The sequence below is a fragment of the Ornithorhynchus anatinus genome, chromosome 12, assembly GCF_004115215.2.
Source record: "Ornithorhynchus anatinus isolate Pmale09 chromosome 12, mOrnAna1.pri.v4, whole genome shotgun sequence".
Taxonomy (NCBI): Eukaryota; Metazoa; Chordata; class Mammalia; order Monotremata; family Ornithorhynchidae; genus Ornithorhynchus; species Ornithorhynchus anatinus.
In genome coordinates this window covers 16,784,954-16,807,533 of record NC_041739.1, presented here as the reverse complement: position 1 = coordinate 16,807,533, position 22,580 = coordinate 16,784,954, and the positions used below count along the sequence as shown (strand labels likewise).

At 38.7% G+C, this 22,580-nt stretch overlaps 1 protein-coding gene across 2 annotated transcripts in view; it reads left to right on the top strand.

Annotated features, from left to right (window-relative positions):
• The window catches only part of RXFP1 (relaxin family peptide receptor 1), a 72,813-nt gene extending 51,626 nt beyond the window's left edge, over positions 1-21,187 (top strand). For both annotated transcript variants that reach the window (XM_029076347.2, XM_029076349.1), the window contains 13 exons: positions 448-519; positions 846-917; positions 1,005-1,076; positions 4,594-4,668; positions 6,975-7,046; positions 7,677-7,748; positions 9,422-9,493; positions 11,286-11,357; positions 13,612-13,683; positions 15,126-15,355; positions 16,046-16,456; positions 18,663-18,881; positions 20,082-21,187. In XM_029076347.2, coding sequence (XP_028932180.1) covers positions 448-519; positions 846-917; positions 1,005-1,076; positions 4,594-4,668; positions 6,975-7,046; positions 7,677-7,748; positions 9,422-9,493; positions 11,286-11,357; positions 13,612-13,683; positions 15,126-15,355; positions 16,046-16,456; positions 18,663-18,881; positions 20,082-20,383 — 1,813 coding nt within the window. In that variant the 3' untranslated portion in view covers positions 20,384-21,187. The remainder of the gene's footprint in view (positions 1-447; positions 520-845; positions 918-1,004; positions 1,077-4,593; positions 4,669-6,974; positions 7,047-7,676; positions 7,749-9,421; positions 9,494-11,285; positions 11,358-13,611; positions 13,684-15,125; positions 15,356-16,045; positions 16,457-18,662; positions 18,882-20,081) is intronic.
• Positions 21,188-22,580: the final 1,393 nt, after the last annotated feature.

Below are 22,580 nucleotides of genomic sequence, written 5' to 3'. Positions count from 1 at the left end.
TGTATTTATCGATTATTTTACATTCACTCCACCCAAAACCCCTTGCCTTCACTAACCTTATCAGTGAGGAGAGAATTGGGCTCAGGATTATATCTGAAAATGAAAAATGCAATTAAAAAAAAATTTGGAGGCAATGGCTGAAGCTTGCCTTTGACAGAAAATAGAGCTTTAAAATAAGTCTTAAAATATGTGAAACCTGGAAATATTCTGGGAAACAAATTTTGAAAGAATTCCATGTTCTGCAGCACCACCGTATGGCCACTCATTTAAATGTGTAGAAGTACAAACACCATGCCGAAAAAATAAGTAACTTCTGCATTTTCTGAATTGATTGTTTCAAGACTGTCTAATTTTTAAAAAGAGATTTTTTGAATATTTTAGTTAAAGGCCAGTTGATGCTCTGATCTACATTCTTTGTTTCCCCACTTTTTATACTTTTCTTCTTAGGTACCTGCAAAATAATAAAATTAGATCAGTAGCCTTGCATGCTTTCAGGGGACTGCACAATCTGACTAAGCTGTAAGTATCCTTTCCACCACACTTTTTCTCTCGGGGCAGGTTTAATGTCACCTAGGATAGTGTGGAGAGTAAAATAGTACAAAATCTTGGCAGTTGGCCTGCACATGGTCAGAAATCAAGTCAGTGTTTCTGAAGTTATAGTACAGATAACATGTTCGCCCCTGAACAGATAAGAATGTAGATATGACATCCTGTAATTTACAACTTTCATATTATTTTATAAACATCCCTTTGGAGACCTCTCTTCTAACTTTTACTGCTAACAGATCCCCCCCCCCCACCCTTTCTGGAAAGTAGAGTTTATTGTATTCAATTATCTTTTTCAGGTATCTGAGTCATAACAGAATAACCTTTTTAAAGCCTGGTGTCTTTGAAGAACTTCACCAACTGGAATGGCTGTATGTTTTATTTTGAGAGGATCTTTAGTCTGTTTCACATTCTAGTAATTTGAGGTTTTCTATAAAAATGTTTTTATTGGTTGGCAGGATAATTGAAGATAACCAGCTCAGTCGAATTTCCCCAGTTACATTTTATGGACTCAGCTCTCTTATTCTTTTGTAAGTAATTAAATATTAAATAAGGGAAGATTTCAATGCAAAGGCAATGCAAGAACCAAGTGCATTTCGTTTATGGACTTGTGACTTATTGACTATGGATTCACAGAGGCTGTTTAGGGTTTTCAAGATCTCTCTTATCAAGGGTCCTCCCACACATCACTGGATCACAGGGTGTCTTTGTTGGGATTTGTGAAAACTATTTGAGAAGCAGCGTGGCTCAGTGGAAAGAGCACAGGCTTTGGAGTCAGGGTTCATGAGTTCGAATCCCAGCTCTGCCACTTGTCAGCTGTGTGACTGTGGGCAAGTCACTTAACTTCTCTGTGCCTGAGTTCCCTCATCTGTAAAATGGGGATTAAGACTGTGAGCCCCATGTGGGACAACCTGATTCCCCTGTGTCTACCCCAGCGCTTAGAACAGTGCTCGGCACATAGTAAGTGCTTAACAAATACCAACATTATTATTCAATCAATGTTGATGGTGGAAAAAACTAAAGGGGGGAAAAATCAGTATTGCTTCAGATGTTCATTTTAATACAAAGAGAGAGCAAAAAGATAAATGCATCATCAACTACAATGAACAAAATAGCTTCCTTGAACCTGAGCCCAGGTTCAGCTATACTCAGTTAAACATATGGAAGAAGCCAACATCATGTTAGAGTTCTCAGGAAAGAGGCATGGGAAAAGACAAAGAGGAGGAAGAGAGAGAGAGAGAGAGACAGATACAGAGAGGGAAGGATAGGGACATCTCATCTCCTACTAGAAGGTTCCAGCCTCTCAAAGTGTTCAGGAAAATTCATCCCCTTTAGGATCCTGGGATATGGAGTTTCCAGAAATGGAAGATCTTACAGTCTTTCAATCCTATGTGAGATTACAATTCTGTCTCAAATAGAGACCTGAATATTTCCGATTTATAAACTCTGCCAGTGGTTTTGATAACTGGTAATCATGTTGGTTCATTTTAAAATATTTTTTTCAAAGATATTTCGGCCTCTATCTCAAAGGTTGGAGATGGTAGAAGGAACGGGATCTGCCAGTTGAATGAAGACCAGTGTTTGAATTGTAGTGAAATGTCTGTAAAAGTCCAGAAAGCAAAAGGGTCCCGAAGATGATCCTATGGATTGGAAGTGAATCAGGATTTTACAAAATACTCTGTATTAAAATTCAAGCTCTTGAATATCAGTCATGGATGATCATATATTTTCCAATAACCCAGTCTCATTGTGTCCATCATTCTTTCTACTTGGCACACTGTGAAGGCTCAAAAAAGAATCAATCAATTGTATTTATTGAATGGTTACTTTGCACAAAGCATGGAATTAAGCACTTGGGAGATTTATAACACAACGGAGTTGATAGACACATTCCCTGCCCACTGGGAGTTTAGAGGGGAAGACAGGCATCAAAATAAATGATGAATAAGTACATAAGTGCTGCAAGGATAAAAGTGGGGTAAGTATCAAGTGCTTAAAGGGGCCAGGTCCAAATGAATATTCAGGAGGGTGAGAGAGTAGGGGAAAAGAGGTCTTGGTCAGAGAAGGCGTCTTAGAGGAGATGTGATTTTAATAAGGCTTTGTAGGGGGTGAGACTGGTGATCTGTCATGTCTGAAGACATCAAACAAAAACCCCTTACCAACATCCTGAAAGCACTCAATCATCTTGCCCCATCCTACCTCACCTCACAGCTCCCCAGACTGCACACTTCATTCCTTGTCTATCTTGCCACCAACCTCTTGCCCATGTCACGCCTCTGGCCTGGAATGCCCTCACTCTTCATATCCACCAGATGGATACTCTTCCCACCTTGAGAATAGACATGGAAGGCACGTCTTCAAAACGCCTTCCCTGTCTAATCCCTCACTTCCTCTTCTCCCACTCCCCTCTGCTTTGCCCTTGCACTTGGATTTGCTCCCTTGATTCACCCACCCCCCTAACCCCACACCATATATCTGTAATTTATTTATATTAATGTCTGTCTCCTCCCTTTGGATTGTAAGATCACTGTGGGTAGGGAACCTCTTTACCGACTCTATGTTATCCTCTCCCAAGTCCTTGGTACAGTAAAGCTTCAAAAATATGATGGATCGATGAAAGAGAAGGGAGTTCCAGGCCAGAGGGAGAACACTGGCAAGTGATGTGGGGCAAAATAGGCAAGATTGAAGTTGGTGTTAGAGGAGTGAAGTGTTCAGCCTGCATTGTAGCAGGAAGTCCGTGAAGTAAAATAGAGAAGGGGATGAGCTGATTGAATATTTTAAAGTAGGTGGTGGGAAGGTAAGGCGGTTGGGCAACCATTGGAGGTTTTCAAGGAGAGGAGACGTGAACTGAATGTTTTTTAGAAAAATCATCTGTGCAGTTGAGTGAAGTAGGAATTGGAGTTGTGAGGAAAAAGAGGCAGGAAGTCAGTGAAGAAGCTGATGCAGTGGTGAAGGCAGGATGTGATAAGTGCTTGGATCAGCATAAATAACAGTTTGGATGGAGAAGAAAGGGGAGATTTTAGTGAACTTATGAAGGTCGAATCAGCAGGATTTGATGACAGACTGAATATGTGAATTGAATGAGAGAGATGAGACAAGATTCTGCCAAGGTATAGACTTGAGACAGGGAGAATACTGGTGGTGTCCACAATGATAGAAAAGACAGCAAGATGACTTCTATTTTGGACATATTAAATTTGACATTTTGGTGGGATGGCCAAGTGGAGTTGTCCTAAAGGCAAGAGGAAATGCAAAGATACATCTGGGCACCATCCACATAGAGATGGTAGTTGAAGCCTTGGGAGCAAATGAGTTCTCCAAGGGAGTGGGTGTAGATGGAAAATAGAAGAGAACACAGAACTGAACCTTGAGGGACACCCACAGTTAGATGGGAGTCAGAGGAGGACTGCAAAAGAGAGTGACAGTGAGCGGCCAGAGGGATAGAAGGAGAACCAGAAGAGGAGAGTCTCAGTGAAGCCAAAGTTAGATAATGTTTTCATTAGAAGGGGGCAGTCCACTGTATGGAACTAAAGGGTTGAGTAGGGTTAAATGGAATAGAGGCCATTGTATTTAGCAAGAAGGTGGTCATTGGTGACCTTAGAGAGGACAGTGTCCATAGAATGAAGGGAAGAAGCCAGATTGGAAGCAGAAGATAAATAGCTTATAATCCTACAGGGAGAAACAAGACCAACAAAGATATACAAATATGAAGAGGCACAATTTTGGGCAAGAGATAAGAGTATAGAAAATGTATAGGAAAGCAAACAAATTGAAGAAACATATAATTATTGGTGCTACAGAGATATCCATGAGTTCTAAGAAATTATTAATGATGGGACTTATACATTAATATTCATTTGAGCTTCTCAAAATTTTAAGAGGAAACATTGAATAGGAAAAATTAAACTGACTTTAATTAGTTTTAACACAAGACCTAGAACAAAAATATTAAAAGATAAGAAAAAAACTCATTAAATAACTTGTCCTGTTATAAACATATGTAATTTTGCAGAAGATATGCACATTTTATTTATTTTCTTTTCCCAGAGCCCTGATGAATAATTCTCTTGCTCGATTGCCAGATAAACCTCTTTGTCAGTACATGCCTAAACTGCACTGGCTGTAAGTATCCATCTCAGATTATAAGAAAGCACCTTTTTTTCTCTTTGGCTTAATTGTATTTTTATTCACATGGCTTCTTAGCAAAGTATGTTGTGAGTTCTTAATTTTGCCCAAATTTCAGATTGCATGGCAATATTCGCAAATTCCATTTGCTTCAATATATATAGCTGGGAAGGCAACTTAAAACTTTTTAAAATTGCTTTTACAGATCAGGAGCTCACAGAAGTATCAATAAGCTTATAGTTCAAAGCCAAACACTTGATTAGAATTCCCCTTGGCAGAAGCAGTGTGGTCTAACAGAAAGAGTGCAGGACCAATAGTTAGGCGATGTGGTCTCTGCACTCCCAGCTCCACCACTTAGGCAAGTCACATCACTTCTCTGAACCTCAGTTTCTTCATCTGTAAAATGGGCATTAAATATGTACTCTCCCTCCCCCTTAGACTGTGAGCCCCAGATGGGACAGGGACTGTCTGCTATGATCATACTGTGTTTACCCAGCTGTTAACACATAGTAAGCATTTAACAAATACCATAATTATTAATTAGTATTATTCACTTTTTAAACTAGTTTTGCTTTTAACAGCTCTTCACAGAAATTAGACTGCTTTTGTAAAATTGAGCAAACAAATAGGGATGTCCCATGTCACTGAGGAGTCTCTTTGTGACCCATCTCCAAAGTGCTGAGAACCAAGCCTTCTTCTGGCCATGTGTAGTTTAATTACTGCTATGAAGAACATTACACCTGTACTTGGGGAGGGGATGTGCTTCTTCAGTCCCTGAATGGTGGGACCCATAATAGCACCTACAAGTCCATTCGAGCCTTTTGACAACCTGATTTTTTTAAAATGTGAAGAGAATAATCTTGATTAGCGCTTTGACTTTAATCCGTCCAAACAACCCCAGAAATTGATAACCCTGTTTTAAACTTGATTTGGTATAGTGCTTTTATTCCCAAAACACTATTCATTGCTTACCTGATTTGTGCCCTCACAACAACCCTCTGAAATTTGGAGAAAAGCAGGTATTATTATTGCCATTTGTGGATGAGGAAGCTGAGGTACAGAGAGGAGTGGCCTGCCCAAGGTCACAGAGCAGACTGGTGATGGAGCTCAGACTCGAACCTGAGTCCTTTGGCTTCCAGGTCTGGACTCTTCCTCTACTCTGTGCTGTCTCTCCTACCGATGAGGAGGCAGCCAATGAAAGCTGGTGTCAGAGTTGGGTTTAGAACTCAGAGCCTGCCGTATGTCTGACTGTCTGTCTAGGCCAGTGATCTCCCTTTAGGCCAGCTGGGTGAACTCTGTCCAACTGGCCACATCAAGCCATCAGAATTTTGAATCCAGACCTTGAGTTACATTGCCAAGGGCAGAGATATTGAAAGTGTGGCCCAAGTTCATAATAATAATTATGGTACTTAAGTGCTTGCTATGTGCTAAGCACTGTTCTAAGTGCTGGGGTAGATATGTTAGGTTGGACTTAGTCCCTGTCCCACAGAGGGCTCACAGTCTTAATCCCCATTTTACAGAGGAGGTAACTGAGGTACAGAGAAGTGACGTGATTTGCCCATGGTCACACAGCAGACATGTGGTAGAGTCAGGATTAGAACCCTTGCGTGACCTTCTGACTCCCAGGCCCATGCTCTATCCATTAAGCCATGCTGATTGAGGCCTAGTTGCAGTCAGCTTTGAGACCTAGGGCCACCAGCCACTGTAGTTCAAAAGTCCACTTCTCCACATATATTTCTAAGAAGCTTCGTGCTGCCCAGGCTGGTTTGGAACCATGCCTCCTGTCCAAAAGTATCACTTTGTCATGGAAATAGCTTACAGGAAAATGTAGTCTCTAATTCTGGGCAAATGCCTGTAAGACAATTCCCCACATAAATGACAGACTTTTGAATTCACATAATGAAAAACAACCACTGGATTTTTCAGTTTAATTCTAACAGCATAATCATAGGCCCATAGCTTTGAAGGAAACCTTGAAAGCTCATCTGATGGGACCCCTGATATCCAGGCAGGGCAATGAATGACTCTTTCCATCCCAGTATTTCTCTCCATTTCTAGGAAATACGCTGTATAAATGTTAAGAGTGCAGTCTGGGGAGAAAATAAATGTCTGGGAGAGCATCACTGTTGTTGTAGTTAATATAATAATGATAAAAATACGTATTCTCCCATCATTCAAGAACAGAAGATGCATGGGGCTTTGAGAGGCATTGTTTGTAGAAACATAGGATTTGGGGGTGGGGAGGAAATAACCACAAAACCTAAAACAAAATTTATTTTTATTGGTAATGTTTTATCTTTTAGGGACTTTGAGGGCAATCATATCAATAAGTTAAGAAATGTCACTTTCGTCTCCTGCAATACTTTAACTGTCCTGTAAGTAATGTAATTTTGTTGATCATAATAACCATGTTTACTGTAAATAATCAATGGAATATTTGCACAGTAATTGTGAGCCGTGTTTCTTCACAATTAGGATAACTTTTATACAAAGACAGATGACTTAATAATAATGTTAGTATTTGTTAAGCACTTACTATGTGCAGAGCACTGTTCTAAGTACTGGGGTAGATACAGGGTAATCAGTTTGTCCCACTTGAGGCTCACAGTTAATCCCCATTTTACAGATGAGGTAACTGAGGCACAGAGAATTTAAGTGACTTGCCCACAATCACACAGCTAACGAGTGGCAGAGCCGGGATTCGAACCCATGACCTCTGACTCCCAAGCCCGGGCTTTTTCCACTGAGCCACCCTGCTTCTCAACCACACTGAAGTTAGCTGTAGCACACACAAAAAAAATACATCTAAATACTCAAAATGCTAAGAGCCTCTGTGTCTCTAATGTGCTCAGAGAAGTAGGGTGGGGCCTGGAATTAAAGATTAGAAATTTTAAAAAATGATTTATTTTTAAGAAACACATTATTGTAAAATAAATATGAAATAATCTTAATGCAAACACTGGTGATGTTTTTATGTTATGGCATATCTTTCCTTATCCTTTCAGGGTAATGAGAAAAAACAAAATCAACCACGTAAATGAAAATAGCTTTTCACCTCTCCAAAGATTGGATGAACTGTAAGTTTTATTTAAATTATTTTTTCATTTGAGGTGAATATTTTTCCTAATAAATTGTTCAGACTCTTTTCTTATGTAATATATGCTTTGAATTTATGCAATCCAAAAAATGAATCAATTTCCACATTTAACATCAGTAGTATTTATTGACCATATACTGTGTTCAAAGCATAGCAGTAAGCACTTGGGAGAGTACAGCACAATCTCTGACCACAAGGAGCTGACAATAAACTAATTTATATAAAAATAATTTTGTGATTTAATTTACTCTAAGTGAATGAGAGCAAAGACCTTTATTCCCAAATCATTGCACTCTAAAATTGATTTTTTTTTTCATTTAATGTAATCCTTGAACCTCTAGATTCAGTATATGAAAGAAGGCATCTTACGTTTATATTATATAAAAAGGTTAAAAAACATAGATACACTAAATGAGCTTTTAAATTTAAAACGCAGTCAGAGAAAGGGAGTCCCTGCCATTCTCTATTCTCATTCCAAAGTCAGTTAGTCACTCATATTTATTGAGCTCTTACTGTGTGCAGAGCACTGTACTAAGTGCTTGGGAGAGTACAATTAACGATAAACAGACGTATTCCCTGCCCACAATGATCATGCAGTCTAGAGGGAGCTTACATTCTAGAGGCAAAGTAGTCAATCATTTATTGGTTCATTAGTTTTAATTTTAAAATAACTTATAGATTTTTAACTTCAACTTTTAACTTGCAGTATTTAACTGTTATTATTATTACTACTATTTCTAAATCACACTGTAATAGGTGCTTGGGAAAATACAAAAAAGCATATAAATTGAAGACAGTCTTTTCCTATAAGGACCTCAGAATTTATGAGGGAAAGCAAATACAGATAAATAACCAACTTTTACATATCAAAACTAAAACTAAACCTTCCCTACCCCATCCCAGTCCCAGAAACAGCCAACATTCAAAATATTTACAAAAGCTGCTCTCCCTTCTCCGCCTTCTCCATCGACTCTAGAGGTGCAAAGCTTCGATGTCACATTAGGGAATTTAATAATAGAAAAAATCACTTAAAACAGGTTCAAAGAAGGCTTGTTTCCCTGCCCCAGTTTTTCATTCAATTCATTTGGTTTCATAATATGCTATTGAGTGTTTAGTTCACTTTATTGAAGTCAATCAATTATTTTTATTGAGCACCTACTGTATTAAGTGCTTGGGAGGTTACAGTACAACAGAGTTGGTAGAAATATTTCCTGCCTACAACAAGTTTTCAGTCTAGAGGCCACTCTGAATACCTCAGGATAATTAACACTAGATTATGGTACCATGAAGCCACTGTGACTTTTTGAACAGCAAGCCTTCTTGTCTGGCAAATTCCTCAAAAGATTGTCCATGGAACTAATACAGTAGCGAACCTCTAGTACATTATGTCCCCATGGATTTGCACTGGAGTGTCCCAATTAGAAAGCATATAAAATAGCAAAGAGAATTAGAAATCAAATTTAACACATGAAAGTCCCTGAATTGTAAATCTTTTCCACTTTCTATCACTTCTCATGTTTTGATTTTGTTGCTTTTCCTTAAATATTTTCCACTTTGTCTGAAGCTCACAAAATGGACAATTTGATAAAGATTTTCATTATAATGAATTTATAGTATTTATTGAACACTCACTGTTTGGGGTTGCTTCCTTAGAGATTTAGCGAACAACAAGATTGAAGTTCTACCTCCATACCTATTTAAAGACCTGAAGGAGCTCTCCCAACTGTAAGGTCCAATAGTTATTTTTCACTTTTACACTATTCTTATTAATAATAGCATTATCATCATGAGTATTATTACCTTTCTCGTTAAGTGCTTACTAACAATCAATCTCTACTCAATATTGAGGTATATAAAAGATAAACAGATTGTCCCATGTGGGGCTCACAGTTTAAGTAGAAGGGAATTAATCCTCATTTTACAGATGAGGAAATCGAGGCACAGAGAAGTTAAGTGGCTTGTTCCAGGTCACACAGCCGAGCTGGGATTAGAGCTCAAGTCCTGTGATTCCTAGGATGATTTGCTTTCTGCTAGGCCACGCTGCTTCCATTTATTTCTCTAAAGTGATTTCAACTGAATTCAGCCACACAAAAAGAAAAAAAAAAGAAGAAATCATGGAACTTGTTCTATCCCTGAGACTTTTAAGACACTTGCTTGGCTCCTCACCATCCTCCTTGATTTTCTAGAGGCTCTGGTAGTGGGAGGAGCTCAATGGGCTCAGTGGTCCAGGGCTTCTCCTCCCCCATGTCCATTCTCTCCAGTAGGAAGTGTTGCAGGACTGAAAACACATGCACAGTAAATTATGTGGAAAACCAAAGCCAGCATTCACAATATCTCAGAAGCCCAGGATAGTTCACTGATACATGCCCCTGATTGTTTCATATTTTATATTCCATGGAGGAGATAAGCCATCTAGTTTACATTTTAAATAGACCCATTTGAAAAGGTGCATTTCCTTCTACTATTATTAGAGCTCGTGGCCTACAAAGCGAATTGTAGAATCAAGTAATTGAGGAATACACTGTTAAATTAATAATAAATTAATTATATTCATTAATTATATAATTAATTATATAATATGCATGTGATGTATAATTAATTATATAATTAGTTAAATTAATAATAAATTAATACATTTGTTTTTAAAACTTGCACACCAATTCTGGATGTCTCTGGAAACATGGGCTTATCAATGGCTCTCATGTTGCTGGGAAAGAAAGAAAGAAAGAAAGAAAGAAAGAAAGAAAGAAAGAAAGAAAGAAAGAAAGAAAGAAAGAAAGAAAGAAAGAAAGAAAGAAAGAAAGAAAGAAAGAAAGAAAGAAAGAAAGAAAGAAAGAAAGAAAGAAGCCACTGATATCTCTGAGCATTCCATTTTGCATGGGATTGGTTCTTTATATGGGTATTTGGGAAATTATTCCAGAATGAGAACAATAACCAAAGTAGATCAAATGGAAAAAACTGGCTATTCAAGAAAACGCTCTTAAAACTAAAAATGTTTCCCGAAGATCATATTAATACTTTTAATTAGGCCGGTAAAATGCAATGTTTTTTGAAATGAACAAAAAATAAAGCCTGTTTCAAGAGCCTCTTTAACACCCCTCTCATTGGAAAAACTTATTTTAATTCAATAGTTCTCATTTTCAATAATGTTTTTCTACTAATTCAAACTGAATTTTCCTTCCTTTAACTTAATTTACCATATTCCCCTAAGAAGTAGAATACTATGTCATCTACCTGTGCAAAAGGTCTGTCACAAAGTTACAATTTGAAACAATTCTTTATTAGATTGTTCATACGTAACTCCTTAAACTCTACTCTTTTCAAGTAATTATGATTCCCTTTTAATATTTTTTTTACATCTTTGACACTTCTGCATTATTCATTCATTAGCTAACTTCAGGGATCGTGATTTACCTTTCAAGATGATGCCTAAAAATTCATAAGTAAATATTTGGGGAGGTTAAAAAAATGAATGTATGCTTTTTTTCCAATTAACTGCCTATGTTGATTTTTACAGGAATCTTTCCTATAACCCAATCCAGAAAATACAAGCAGGCCAGTTTGATAACTTAGTTAAACTCAAATCTCTGTAAGTATTCACCTTTACAATTGATTTGTGTACAATTACTTTGAAAACATTAATAGTTCTATTCATTTTAGAGTGTTTCTTTTTGTTCATATGAATATGAATTGAATTGTCAGAAAATCAGTTGAGTAGAACTCTATATTATACACTGAATCATAAATTATATAGATACTAGCAATCAAGTTTCCATCTGCCAACTCTATCAAAATAATTCATGTAGTTATTGAATGAGCCACTGTAATCATGATCCAATATAAAGCTCACAAACTGAGCATGGCATTTCAGATATTTTACCACCACTCACTTCCGAGGAATGAGAGATGCAGGTTCATGGTAATTATGACAGGGAATTAGGACTATTTGCTTTAAGAAAAGAATACGAACCCATCACTTTTGGGGGTTTGGACTAAATGATTTATCCACTTCCCTTCCAGTTTAAAGATTCTATGATGCTATAATTGAGATAGTTTTCTCCCTGTAAGTGCTTCCAGGAGGAAATACCTCACCTATATAAATGAGGATTCATTTGAATCTTCTCCACAGAATTTCTCAGAATCTGACGGTCTGAGTAAGACCAAGATCAAATATGTCCCAGCCCCACTTAGAGGCTGTCACTGCATTCTCTAAGCTAGGCATTGTATTGAGTAGGCAGCATCCTCTCCAGTGATTATGGATTAAAAAAGTAAGATAGAAATCCTAGTCGAGAAAATTAGTGTGTGCTTTCAAAAACTGTCAGAGTATGGCATCAATATGGTATCAAGGTTCAGACCAAAATAAAATTCTTTGGAGCCATGGAAATGTTCAAACTCTCATCTCTGTGCAACTTGAATTTAAAACAGATGCTACATCTGTGTAGAACAATCTGAAATGAAGTGACTGCTTTGAAACAAGGGCTTTGGCGATCCTGATCACAAGGAGAAATAAAAAACATGTCAGGCACTGTTTGTTGCAATAGTACAGAAGTGGGCAGTTCTTTTTTTGCCCTCACATAAAGTGGGATTTTCAGATAAGCAATGGTCTTACTAGCTGCACCTATACACAAATGTAGAAATCTCATCCTCAGCAGTAGCATCTTCAAGCCTAAAAGGCATAAATTATGGATGATAGAGAGATTTAAAAAAAGAGAGATTTTTTCCAGGCCAAAAACTTTGATCCAGCCATGGTAATTTCTGCAGCCAAGAGCTCCTCTGTACATCTACAAAATTATCCAGATTTAGCAACTTTCCACTGAATTGGGTTGGTTTTGAGCTCCTCAGCCACTCAGACTTGTCTCCAGGAAATTAAGATTACAGAAGTAAATATGGTAGTGAGAGGAATTAACTTTGGCCTTTTGTGTCACAGGACTGGTTAGTTTTTGCTTTTATATTTAATAGGAGAGTTGTATGATGTAAGAAAATGGAATAGAAGTCTCCTTTTGAGAGCTATTTTGCCAGTGTGAAAGGATTAATGGGGGCATACTTTGTTTAGATAGCAAAAATTCTATCTTACAGTACAGAGAACATCCCAAAATCTCTGTTGTGCTTTTAGAATAACCAAAGTAAATTAGACACTTAGTTTATTTTCAGATTTTCTTCAATTCAGTGATTTTTAGACTATGAAATTGAGAAAAATCAGCAATTCACAGAAGCAGTTTGGCCAATCCCAGCTCTGCCACTTGTCAACTGTGTGACCATGGGCAAGTCACTTAACTTCTCTGTGCCTCAGTTACCTCATCTGTAAAATGGGGATGAAGACTGTGACCCTCACGTGGGACAACCTGATTACCCTGTATCTACCTCAGCGCTTAGGACAGTGCTCGGCACATAGTAAGCGCTTAACAAATACCAACATTATTAATGGATAGAGCCTAGGCATGGGAATCAGAAGGACCTGGATTCTAATCTCAGGCTCTGCTATGGCTGCTGGGTGACCCTGGGCAAGTGAATTAACTTCTCTTGGCCTCAGTTACTTCATCTGTAAAATGGTGATTAAGGCTGTGAGCTCCATGTAGGACAGAGACTACATCCAACCCAATTTGTTGTATTCATCCCAGCAGTTAGTACAGTGCCTGGCACAAAATAAGCACTTAACAAATATTACAATTATAAGCACTTAGTACAGTGCTCTGCGCACAGTATGCTCTCAATAAATACGACTGAATTAATATGGGAAACACCTTTATTTGAGAAGTAGATGTATATTTATCATACTAGTAAAGCTAACTTATCCTGGAGGTTTGATTTATTTTGTTTGATTGTCAATTTAATATTGCTTGTAGTGGCCTGGAAGGCATTGAAATTGCAAATATCCAAAGAAGAATGTTTAGACCGCTTAGAGATCTCTCTCACATGTAAGTAGAGCATTCTAGCTTTCACCTTGCATTTTATTTGTTACATACTCTCAACTGTGAGTAGTCTGGAGACAATCAACTCCAACTGCTTGTGGAATAATATAACGTGACATGATTTTTGAACTAATGCCACCTTCCAGAGGTCGATATGGCACTTGCTCCAGTTCAGAAGCAGGACAGACAAGCTCCTCTCTCAGTCCATAGGAAGTACATGAATCCTAAAGAATCAGTTGTTATAATAATAATAATTATGGTATTCAAGTGCTTACTATGTGCCAAGCACTGTTCCAAGCACTGGGGTAGATACAAGATAATCACATTGTCCCACGGGGGGCTTATAGTCTTATTCCCCATTTTACAGATGAGGCAACCTAGGTGTAGATAAGCTAAGTGGCTTGCCCAGGGTCACCCAGCAGACCAGTTGTGGAGCCGGAATTAGAACCCACGTCCTCTGACTCCCAAGTCCGTGCTCTTTCCACTAAGCCACGCTGCTTCAGTTGCGATTCTGAATCATCCATTGGACAAGTGGCCATTGCGTGACAGCTATAGCTGCCCTAACCCATCAGCCAAATATCTTTTGAGCACATAAGTAATTTACATGGCTGACAAATGTATTTATCAGCATAGAGGGTTTAGGAGAAATCTTTACCAATCATTTGAATTGGCGTGCCTCTAGCTAACTGTGGGGCATAAATAGCCAATGCTCTTATCAATCATGGGTGTCTTGCTACTTTTTGAAAATCCCAAAATGTGCATTGGTTATGCTTTGTTAGCAAAGAGACTGCTGGAGTGGTGGAAGAACTTGTATGATGTTAAAGTGGAATGACTTTCATCGCTTTTCACTTCCCTCTCTGCCTTCCTTGCCACCAATTACATACATAACTAAATGAGTGACAAGGATTAGGTTGCAGGGAGATAGATGGCACATTGTTCCAGGGAGTATTTTTGTTAATCCTGACAGCTCCTCAGGGAACATCTTTATCAACAAGCCCACTATGTAAATATGTAATTCCTTGAAATGCTTTGCAATCTAGCTGCATAAGAATTCAAGAAATGCTTGGGTTTCTCAACTATTTTCCTGTAATTTACCAACTATTTAAAATCCGGTCTGAAAACGAAACTACAATTTCGGGCTCTGTGGGCAGGTTCATGTCTACCAACTCTGTTGCATTGTAGTCTCCTAAATTCTTAGTACCGTGCTCTGCACATAGTAAGAGTGCTCAAAAAATACCACTGATACACACACTCCTGCATGGAAATCAAACCAGTAAAAATGATACTTAGGTTAAGAGCGCAGACTTTTGCCCTGTGTAGAATAGATTTCATTTAGGTATATTTCACGTACGATCCTGTCAGGGGGAAAGTATAGCATAGTGAAATGACTCTATGAACTCTTGGATCGACGTAGGAAAAGTTTCATTTTACTTGCTTTTGTCCACCAGATACTTTAAGAAATTCCAGTACTGTGGATATGCCCCTCATGTACGCAGCTGTAAACCAAACACTGATGGGATTTCATCCTTTGAGAATCTCTTAGCAAGCATTATTCAGAGAGTGTTCGTCTGGGTTGTATCTACAGTTACGTGCTTTGGAAACATCTTTGTTATCTGTATGCGACCTTATATCAGATCTGAGAATAAGCTCCATGCCATGTCAATAATTTCTCTCTGCTGTGAGTATTCCCCCAGTGTTAAGCATTCCTAATGATACAAAAACAAACAACTGAGAACATAGGGTTAAGGCAGAGCATCTGAAAACGTTTGATGTGAATCATTTATGTCACTCTCATCAATTATTTTATACATCCTCAAATCATAAAAGCCCAGAGGTTGGGAGGTATCTCAAAAAGACAGTTTTATCCGCATGCTTTCGGATCAAGCCCTACTCTACTTCATTTTTTCCTCAGTCCATTTAGAAACTCCACTCATCATTTTTTGGGGAAATGATCCTGGGTTATTTCCAGGAAATCATTTTTTCTTTGTCAAGCTAACTGCTAAAGTGCCATCCTGGTAATTAGGGGATATCTTGGGGACACTTTTTCTGATTTTAATATTGGTAATGCATATCAGATTGATACTTCAAAGACTTCAAGACACCAACTAGGGGGTGTTTTCTTAGTTGAATTGCCATTAGAATCTAACGGGCAGGCCCTGAAGATTTGAGGAATACCTGGAAGGTCCCATATAACCAGAAAGCATCCTAAATATTTTGGCATCCTAATTAAAAACAAACAGAAAAAAAACCCTTTCCATTCCATCTTTTGCTGACTTGGGAAATAATATTGTTTGTTGCAAAATTGAATAACCTCAGGACACCATTTTTATGTTTCTAAATTTGTTATTAAATTTTCTGATCCCTGTAGGTGCTGACTGCCTAATGGGAATATACTTATTTGTGATTGGAGCCTTTGACCTAAAGTACCGTGGGGAGTACAATAAGCACGCCCAGTTATGGATGGACAGTACCCATTGTCAGCTGGTGGGATCTTTGGCCATACTGTCCACAGAAGTGTCAGTTTTACTTTTAACTTTTCTGACTTTGGAAAAATATATCTGCATAGTGTATCCCTTTAGATGTCTGAAACCCGGAAAATGCAGGACAATTACCATCCTGATTCTCATATGGATTATTGGGTTTGTAGTGGCTTTTGTTCCTTTGAGCAACAAGGAATTTTTCAGAAACTACTATGGCACCAATGGAGTCTGTTTTCCTCTTCATTCAGAACAGGCAGAAAGTACAGGAGCACAGATTTATTCAGTAGCAATTTTCCTTGGTAAGGAAACCATTTTTTTCTTTCCTTTCATTTATTTGATGGAATGACCCACTTGTAAAACCGACTCTCTAGATTCCTTACTGGCTTATTTGTTGGGGAAATGTAAACTTGATGCCTCCGTACCAGGTTGATGACTAGAGCAATCATCAACATAAAAAAGCATAAATGCAATTAATTTGTATTTGTATTAAGTGCTGTCTAACATTTTTGTAAATTCCAACCTGAAGGTGCTTTTTTTTGTTTTTTGGCATCTATGAACTGAATACACTGATGGAGTATGTCAGTTTTCTTCAGAAAAACATAGCAACTTTGAAACCAATTATTTTAAAATAAAAAATCTTTACTAATAGTTGCACCAATAGTCCTGCTAGAAGGATTCTTTTAAGTGAAAAGATTTGGGTTTGGCAGAAATCTGTGCAGGGCAAAACAAACCCTCAGAAACAAACATCTGCAGAATTGTTCTGTGCAAAGACAATTTTGTTTTTCTTCACTTGCAATACAAAGTGCCAGGGCTCAAGAGATTCTGTAATGTTACATGATATGAGACTTAATGCATAGCAAATTGTCAATATTTCCAAGGGTAATAATGCTGCTGAGGTTATGAAGAGCCAAACATGGAGGTGACTGGATGAGGCCCTGGGAAACCTGGACACAAATTTAAGCTTTTTGCCTCTATTCACACCCTCAAACTTCCTGGAGTAATAGAGTGTCCAGTCAACTGGTTATTTTTCAGGCAGCCTGGTTTCTAGAGGGCCTGGACCCTGGCTGGTTCTGATACATCCCGTACACTTAAGTAATAGTAACTGTGGTGTTAAGCACTTACTGTGTGCAGAGCACTCTAAGTACTGGGGTGGAAACCGTCCTGTCAGATCCACCACAGTTCCTATCCCACATGAGGCTCAAAGTAAGAGTAGGAGGGAAAACAGATATTGAATCCCCATTTTACAGATGAGGAAATTGAAGGACAGAGAAGTTAAGTGATTTGCCTAGGACACACAAGCGGGCAAGAGACAGATCTGGAATTAGAACCCAGACCCTCTGACGCCCTGGCCTGAGCTCTTTCCACTAGGCCATGGTGTTTAGGCCAAGTCTTCTTCCATCAGTTTGTGCTGCTGAGTTTTGCGGCTCCCAAGCGGTGCTAGATTTTTCATAAGGACCTGGGAGGAGAAGGTGAGAGTTCTGGAGTATCTGTGGGGCCAGAGATCCCCCTCAGAGAAATGCTCTAGGATTAGCAGAGCTCAGGATACTTACACAAAATGGCAGCTCAATCCATCGATCATATCTATTGAGCATTTAGGGTGTTTAGACCACTGTACTAAGCCCTTGGGAGGGTACGATATAACAATATGACAGTTACATTCCCTGTCCACAGTGAGCTTACGGTCTTGAGGGGGAGCCAGATGTTAATAAGTGAATATATGTACATAAGTGCTGTGGGGCTGGGGGCGGGGGTGGTGAATAAAGGAAGCAAGTCAGGATAAGAAGGGAATGGGAAAAGAGGAAATGAGGGCTTAGAGCAGGCATCTTGGTGGAGAGATGCCTTCAGTAAGGCTATGAAGGGGGGCAGTGTCATTGTCTGTCGGATATGAAGAGGGAGGCATTCCAGGCCAGAGGCGGGATGTGGGCTAGAGATTGGCTGCGAGATAGATGAGATCGAGGTACAGTGAGTAGTGTGGCACGTGGGTTGTCGCCACATTGCTCTACGTGTGTGGTGCGACACGTGATGTCACATATGCCTCCTAATCCAAAACTTGGAGGCCTATCAGCAGCCCCCTATCCCAGCTTTCATTTGATTTATTAAAATACAGTGAATGAACTCTGAACTAACTGCAGACGTTTCTTTTGAGTGGTAATTGGGCAGTTTCTATTTGCACGATGAAGAAATTTGTGAGTGGAGAATTTTTTTCCCCAAATGTGCATATCTTTTTGCCTTGTATAGGCTCAACCGGTAGTTGGAACTATTGAAAGCAAATAACACTTATTGCTGGAAAGCTGAATGTCTCTGAGATGCTTGTGAAGCATCTTCTGTTTGTTTTAATGTCACTTCAAGAAATTAGAAATCTTGTATTCCATTCTGCTCAGAAACGTAACTAGAATTCTAACAGATAAATTATGAATGAGAACATAAGCTCATATTATAGCCTATCTTGTTTTAATGTAGCCATGTATTTGCCATGTTGTAATAATGTCCCTTATCTTCTAACAGGTATAAATCTGGCAGCCTTTATCATCATAGTGTTTTCCTATGGAAGTATGTTTTACAGTGTTCACCAAACTGCCATTACTGCTACAGAGATCCGGAATCACGTGAAAAAGGAGATGACCCTTGCTAAACGTTTTTTCTTCATTGTATTTACTGATGCGTTATGCTGGATACCCATTTTTATATTGAAATTCCTTTCTCTGCTTCAGGTAGAAATACCAGGTATGACATCTTTTTCTAAGTTCTTTATGACTGACAAAGAGAACAAAGAACTGTTTCATAAAACTTATTTTAAAGTTCACTTCATGAATGAAAAGCAGCCTCGGATTTATTAGAATGAATCAATCAATGGCATTTATTGAGCATTTTTTGTGTGTAGAGTACTGTGCCAAGTGCTTGGGAGGGTACAAACAGGCAGTAGGCATATTCTCTGAATAATTATATGAAATTGTCTTCGTGAATATATAACTTCAATTTCTTTAAAATCCAGGAGCAGTGACTTTGTAGTAAGTTCAACCCAAAGCTTTTATTATCAATTTTATATTGGATCCCATGGCTGGAGATATCTAGGAGATTTAAGTATCAGTGTAACCAGGAGTAGAATGGGGATAAAGGTCAGGTCCTGGCTCTACCTGATTTTGATGTAAATCCTTGAGTCATTTCCTCTCCCTCTGTCTGCTACAGTTACCTTTTCCGTATTTGGAGGAGATAAACGCTTCCCAATGTTCAGCTGGGCAGATTTCAGTGTTTCCAGTTCATTTTAACAGAGGTTCTAGTTATTTTCAATTTTGGATTAATAGGGTTTATCTCGCCACGTCCTTAAATGACATTATGTGGATTAGCCAGTTACTGATTAAAGGCTTTCACCTGATGAAAGGTATTAATTGAACACTTACTCTCTGCAGAGCACTGTACAAAGATCTTAGACTGAAATAGAATGAGTAGACACAATCCCTGCCCTCATAGGATTTACAGTCCAGTGGAGAAGACAGATTAAAACAAACTACAGATGGGGAGAAGCAACAGAATTTAGAGATATAGACCTAAGTGCAGGGGATGGGTGCTGGGAGGAAAATAAGTGCTTAGGAAATGAGAATTTTGAAACTGAAGTGCAATCAATAATTAGTATTGTTATTTCTGCATGTCTACTTGCTTCAGTAATCGTGGTCATGCATGATCCTACTGAAGCTATTTCAACCTAAGGGAATCATTCTGCAGTCTTCGTAGAGCATTACTCTATTCCTATGAAACACTAACATTTATTTCCCTACTATCTGGAGAGATACCCGCCAAGTATATATGGCACAGTTCAATCAGTTGACTTCAGAAAGAAAAAAAAAAAAGCCCAAAACTATTTTGTTTTTTAGGTTGCTAGTGCTAAATTATAAAGGTAACACATTTCCCCCCCCTCTTTTTTTCCAGGTACTATAACATCCTGGGTGGTGATATTTATCCTGCCTATCAATAGTGCTTTGAACCCTATCCTCTATACTCTAACCACAAGGCCATTCAAAGAAATGATTCATCAAGTTTGGTACAATTACAAACAGAGAAGATCGATCAGAAGCCAAAGCAGTCAGAAAATGTATACACCATCATTTATTTGGGTGGAAATGTGGCCCATGCAGGAGATCCCACCTGAGTTAATGAAGCCCATTCATTTTACAGAGTCCTCTGACACATCTTTAACCACTCCGTCCACAAGATTCAATTCCTACACATAACTAATTCTGAAAGTGGAATCTTCTCATGTGAATTTTTCAGTGTGCTTCATAGTAAATTTAATTTTTTTAATATACTGTAACAGTGAATGAGAGGACTATAGATTTATTTGGAAAGTTGTCGTGACATCAGATAATAGGGACCTCAGAGTATTGGTCGTTCTGGAAAAAACAATTGTAATGACTGACAGAGTGGGGCAGATTATATAGAATGATGGCGACCTATATAGAGAGTGAGGCCGAGAGAGATATCTCTCACTCTATCTACACCCACATGTACACTCTTTATCTGGGAACTAAAAACTAAAACAAAACCTTTCAGATAGGAATATAAAAGTAGGATTTGAAAAAAAATCACTTTTCAATCTGCACAAGGACAGAATCTTCACCCGACTAATTCAGCCAGGATATCAAAATGCCTTTGGAGAGATTGCTCGTTAAACCAAGACTTCTAGCTGCCATGCAGTTGAGTCAAGTATATTGATCTATTTCCCAAAGTTTCCTAAATGTTCTTTAAAGTGCACTGTGGCTTAAAAATGACTCCAGAGAAGTTGCTGCCTGCCATACAGAGATGATCATTCTGTAAAAGGCCCCTTTGCTCCTTTCCCTTCACCCTCACTGCTGTGGATATAGTTCCTATGTCAGGTCATATACCCTTGAACCTTTGAGAACAGGCATATTGGTCAAGGGTTGTGGGCAGATAGTCGGCATTCTTATCAGCTGTCCAAAGAGAAGTCCTGTACTCACCTGCTGCTCTCCCACAAGTAGGTGGGAGGGGGTGATGGAGTGCAAGTCAGGCTGCAGAACGTCCCGTCTGCTTGTGCGGAACAGGAGGGGAAGCAGAGGACATGCCCTGAAAGAAGAATGCTTGACTCGCAGTGTAGGCACCCAGCTATCTGCATGGCCTATCAGTGTAATTGCTTTGTGCATAAATTTGGTCTCAGCTGCCTTCTGCATTGACAATTTTCCAGCCCCCTTTCATAACTGAACGATGTTTTCAGTTTTGTGCTCAAAAAAATTTGTAAGTGCCATATTTACAAACTTCTTAAATAGCATAGAATGACATGTAGACTAAGGTGTTGAATATATTGTATATATTTCTTTTGAAAATAAAGTTATCATTCTTAATCTGACTTTTTATTTTAAAAAAAGAATGGGTTGAGTGGTTTTCAATTACATAAAATTAAAAGGGCTATTTTTATAACACATATTTTCATTAAAAATGTAACATTAGAAATGCAGCCATCCTGGGGAAGAATAAGATAATCAAAAGGACTTCCTAGAAACAGTAGAACTTGTAAGTTGACTGTTTCCAAAGGGCCCAAGAAAAGTGGGAGGGATCTCAAAAATAGGTCTTATTTTACATTGAGGTCAATTTCTGAAGACAAAGTTGAATGAATAAACTGAAGGTCAGGTGAGGCAATCTTTGAGACTGTCAAAACAGCATGTTTTTCTAAAGTAATAATAATGTTGGTATTTGTTAAGTGCTTACTATGTGCAGAGCACTGTTCTAAGCGCTGGGGTAGACACGGGGAATCAGGTTTTCCCACGTGGGGCTCACAGTCTTAATCCCCATTTTACAGATGAGGTCACTGAGACACAGAGAAGTTAAGTGACTTGCCCACAGTCACACAGCTGACAAGTGGCAGAGCAGAGATTCAAACTCATGATCTCTGACCCCAAAGCCCGTGCTCTTTCCACTGAGCCATGCTGCTTCTCAAGTAAAGTAAAATTGGATTCACTTGTATTCCACATTCACATCTGTTTACTGCTATTCATCCAGGACATGAAGAGAATGCCTGCTGGGGCTATGCCGGTAGCACTGACGGTTTCTAAACAAAGAACCATGTAGAAATTTCTGTGAGGTGGACAGGTCCGGCAGGAACGTGGGAAAATCAACTTGTGAACAACAGGAAGACTTTGCGGGTACCTCGGCCACGGATTGAAGTCTCCTCAGCCGTAAATGAGTCCAGCACTTAAAAAAACACCAAGCTTTGCAAGCGGTAAGCAATGTGCTGCACCCCTACCTACTTAAGCTGGTCATTGGGCCTCACTTCCTAGCAGAGTATGCAACAGGGACGAGAAAGTACACCAGGTGAAGCTCCATCACGCTAATCCATTCCTTTCACATGGGTTCTAGATACTGAAATCTCACGATCTGGACTTGTCTCTTGTTCTCAACCATATGTAACACTGACAG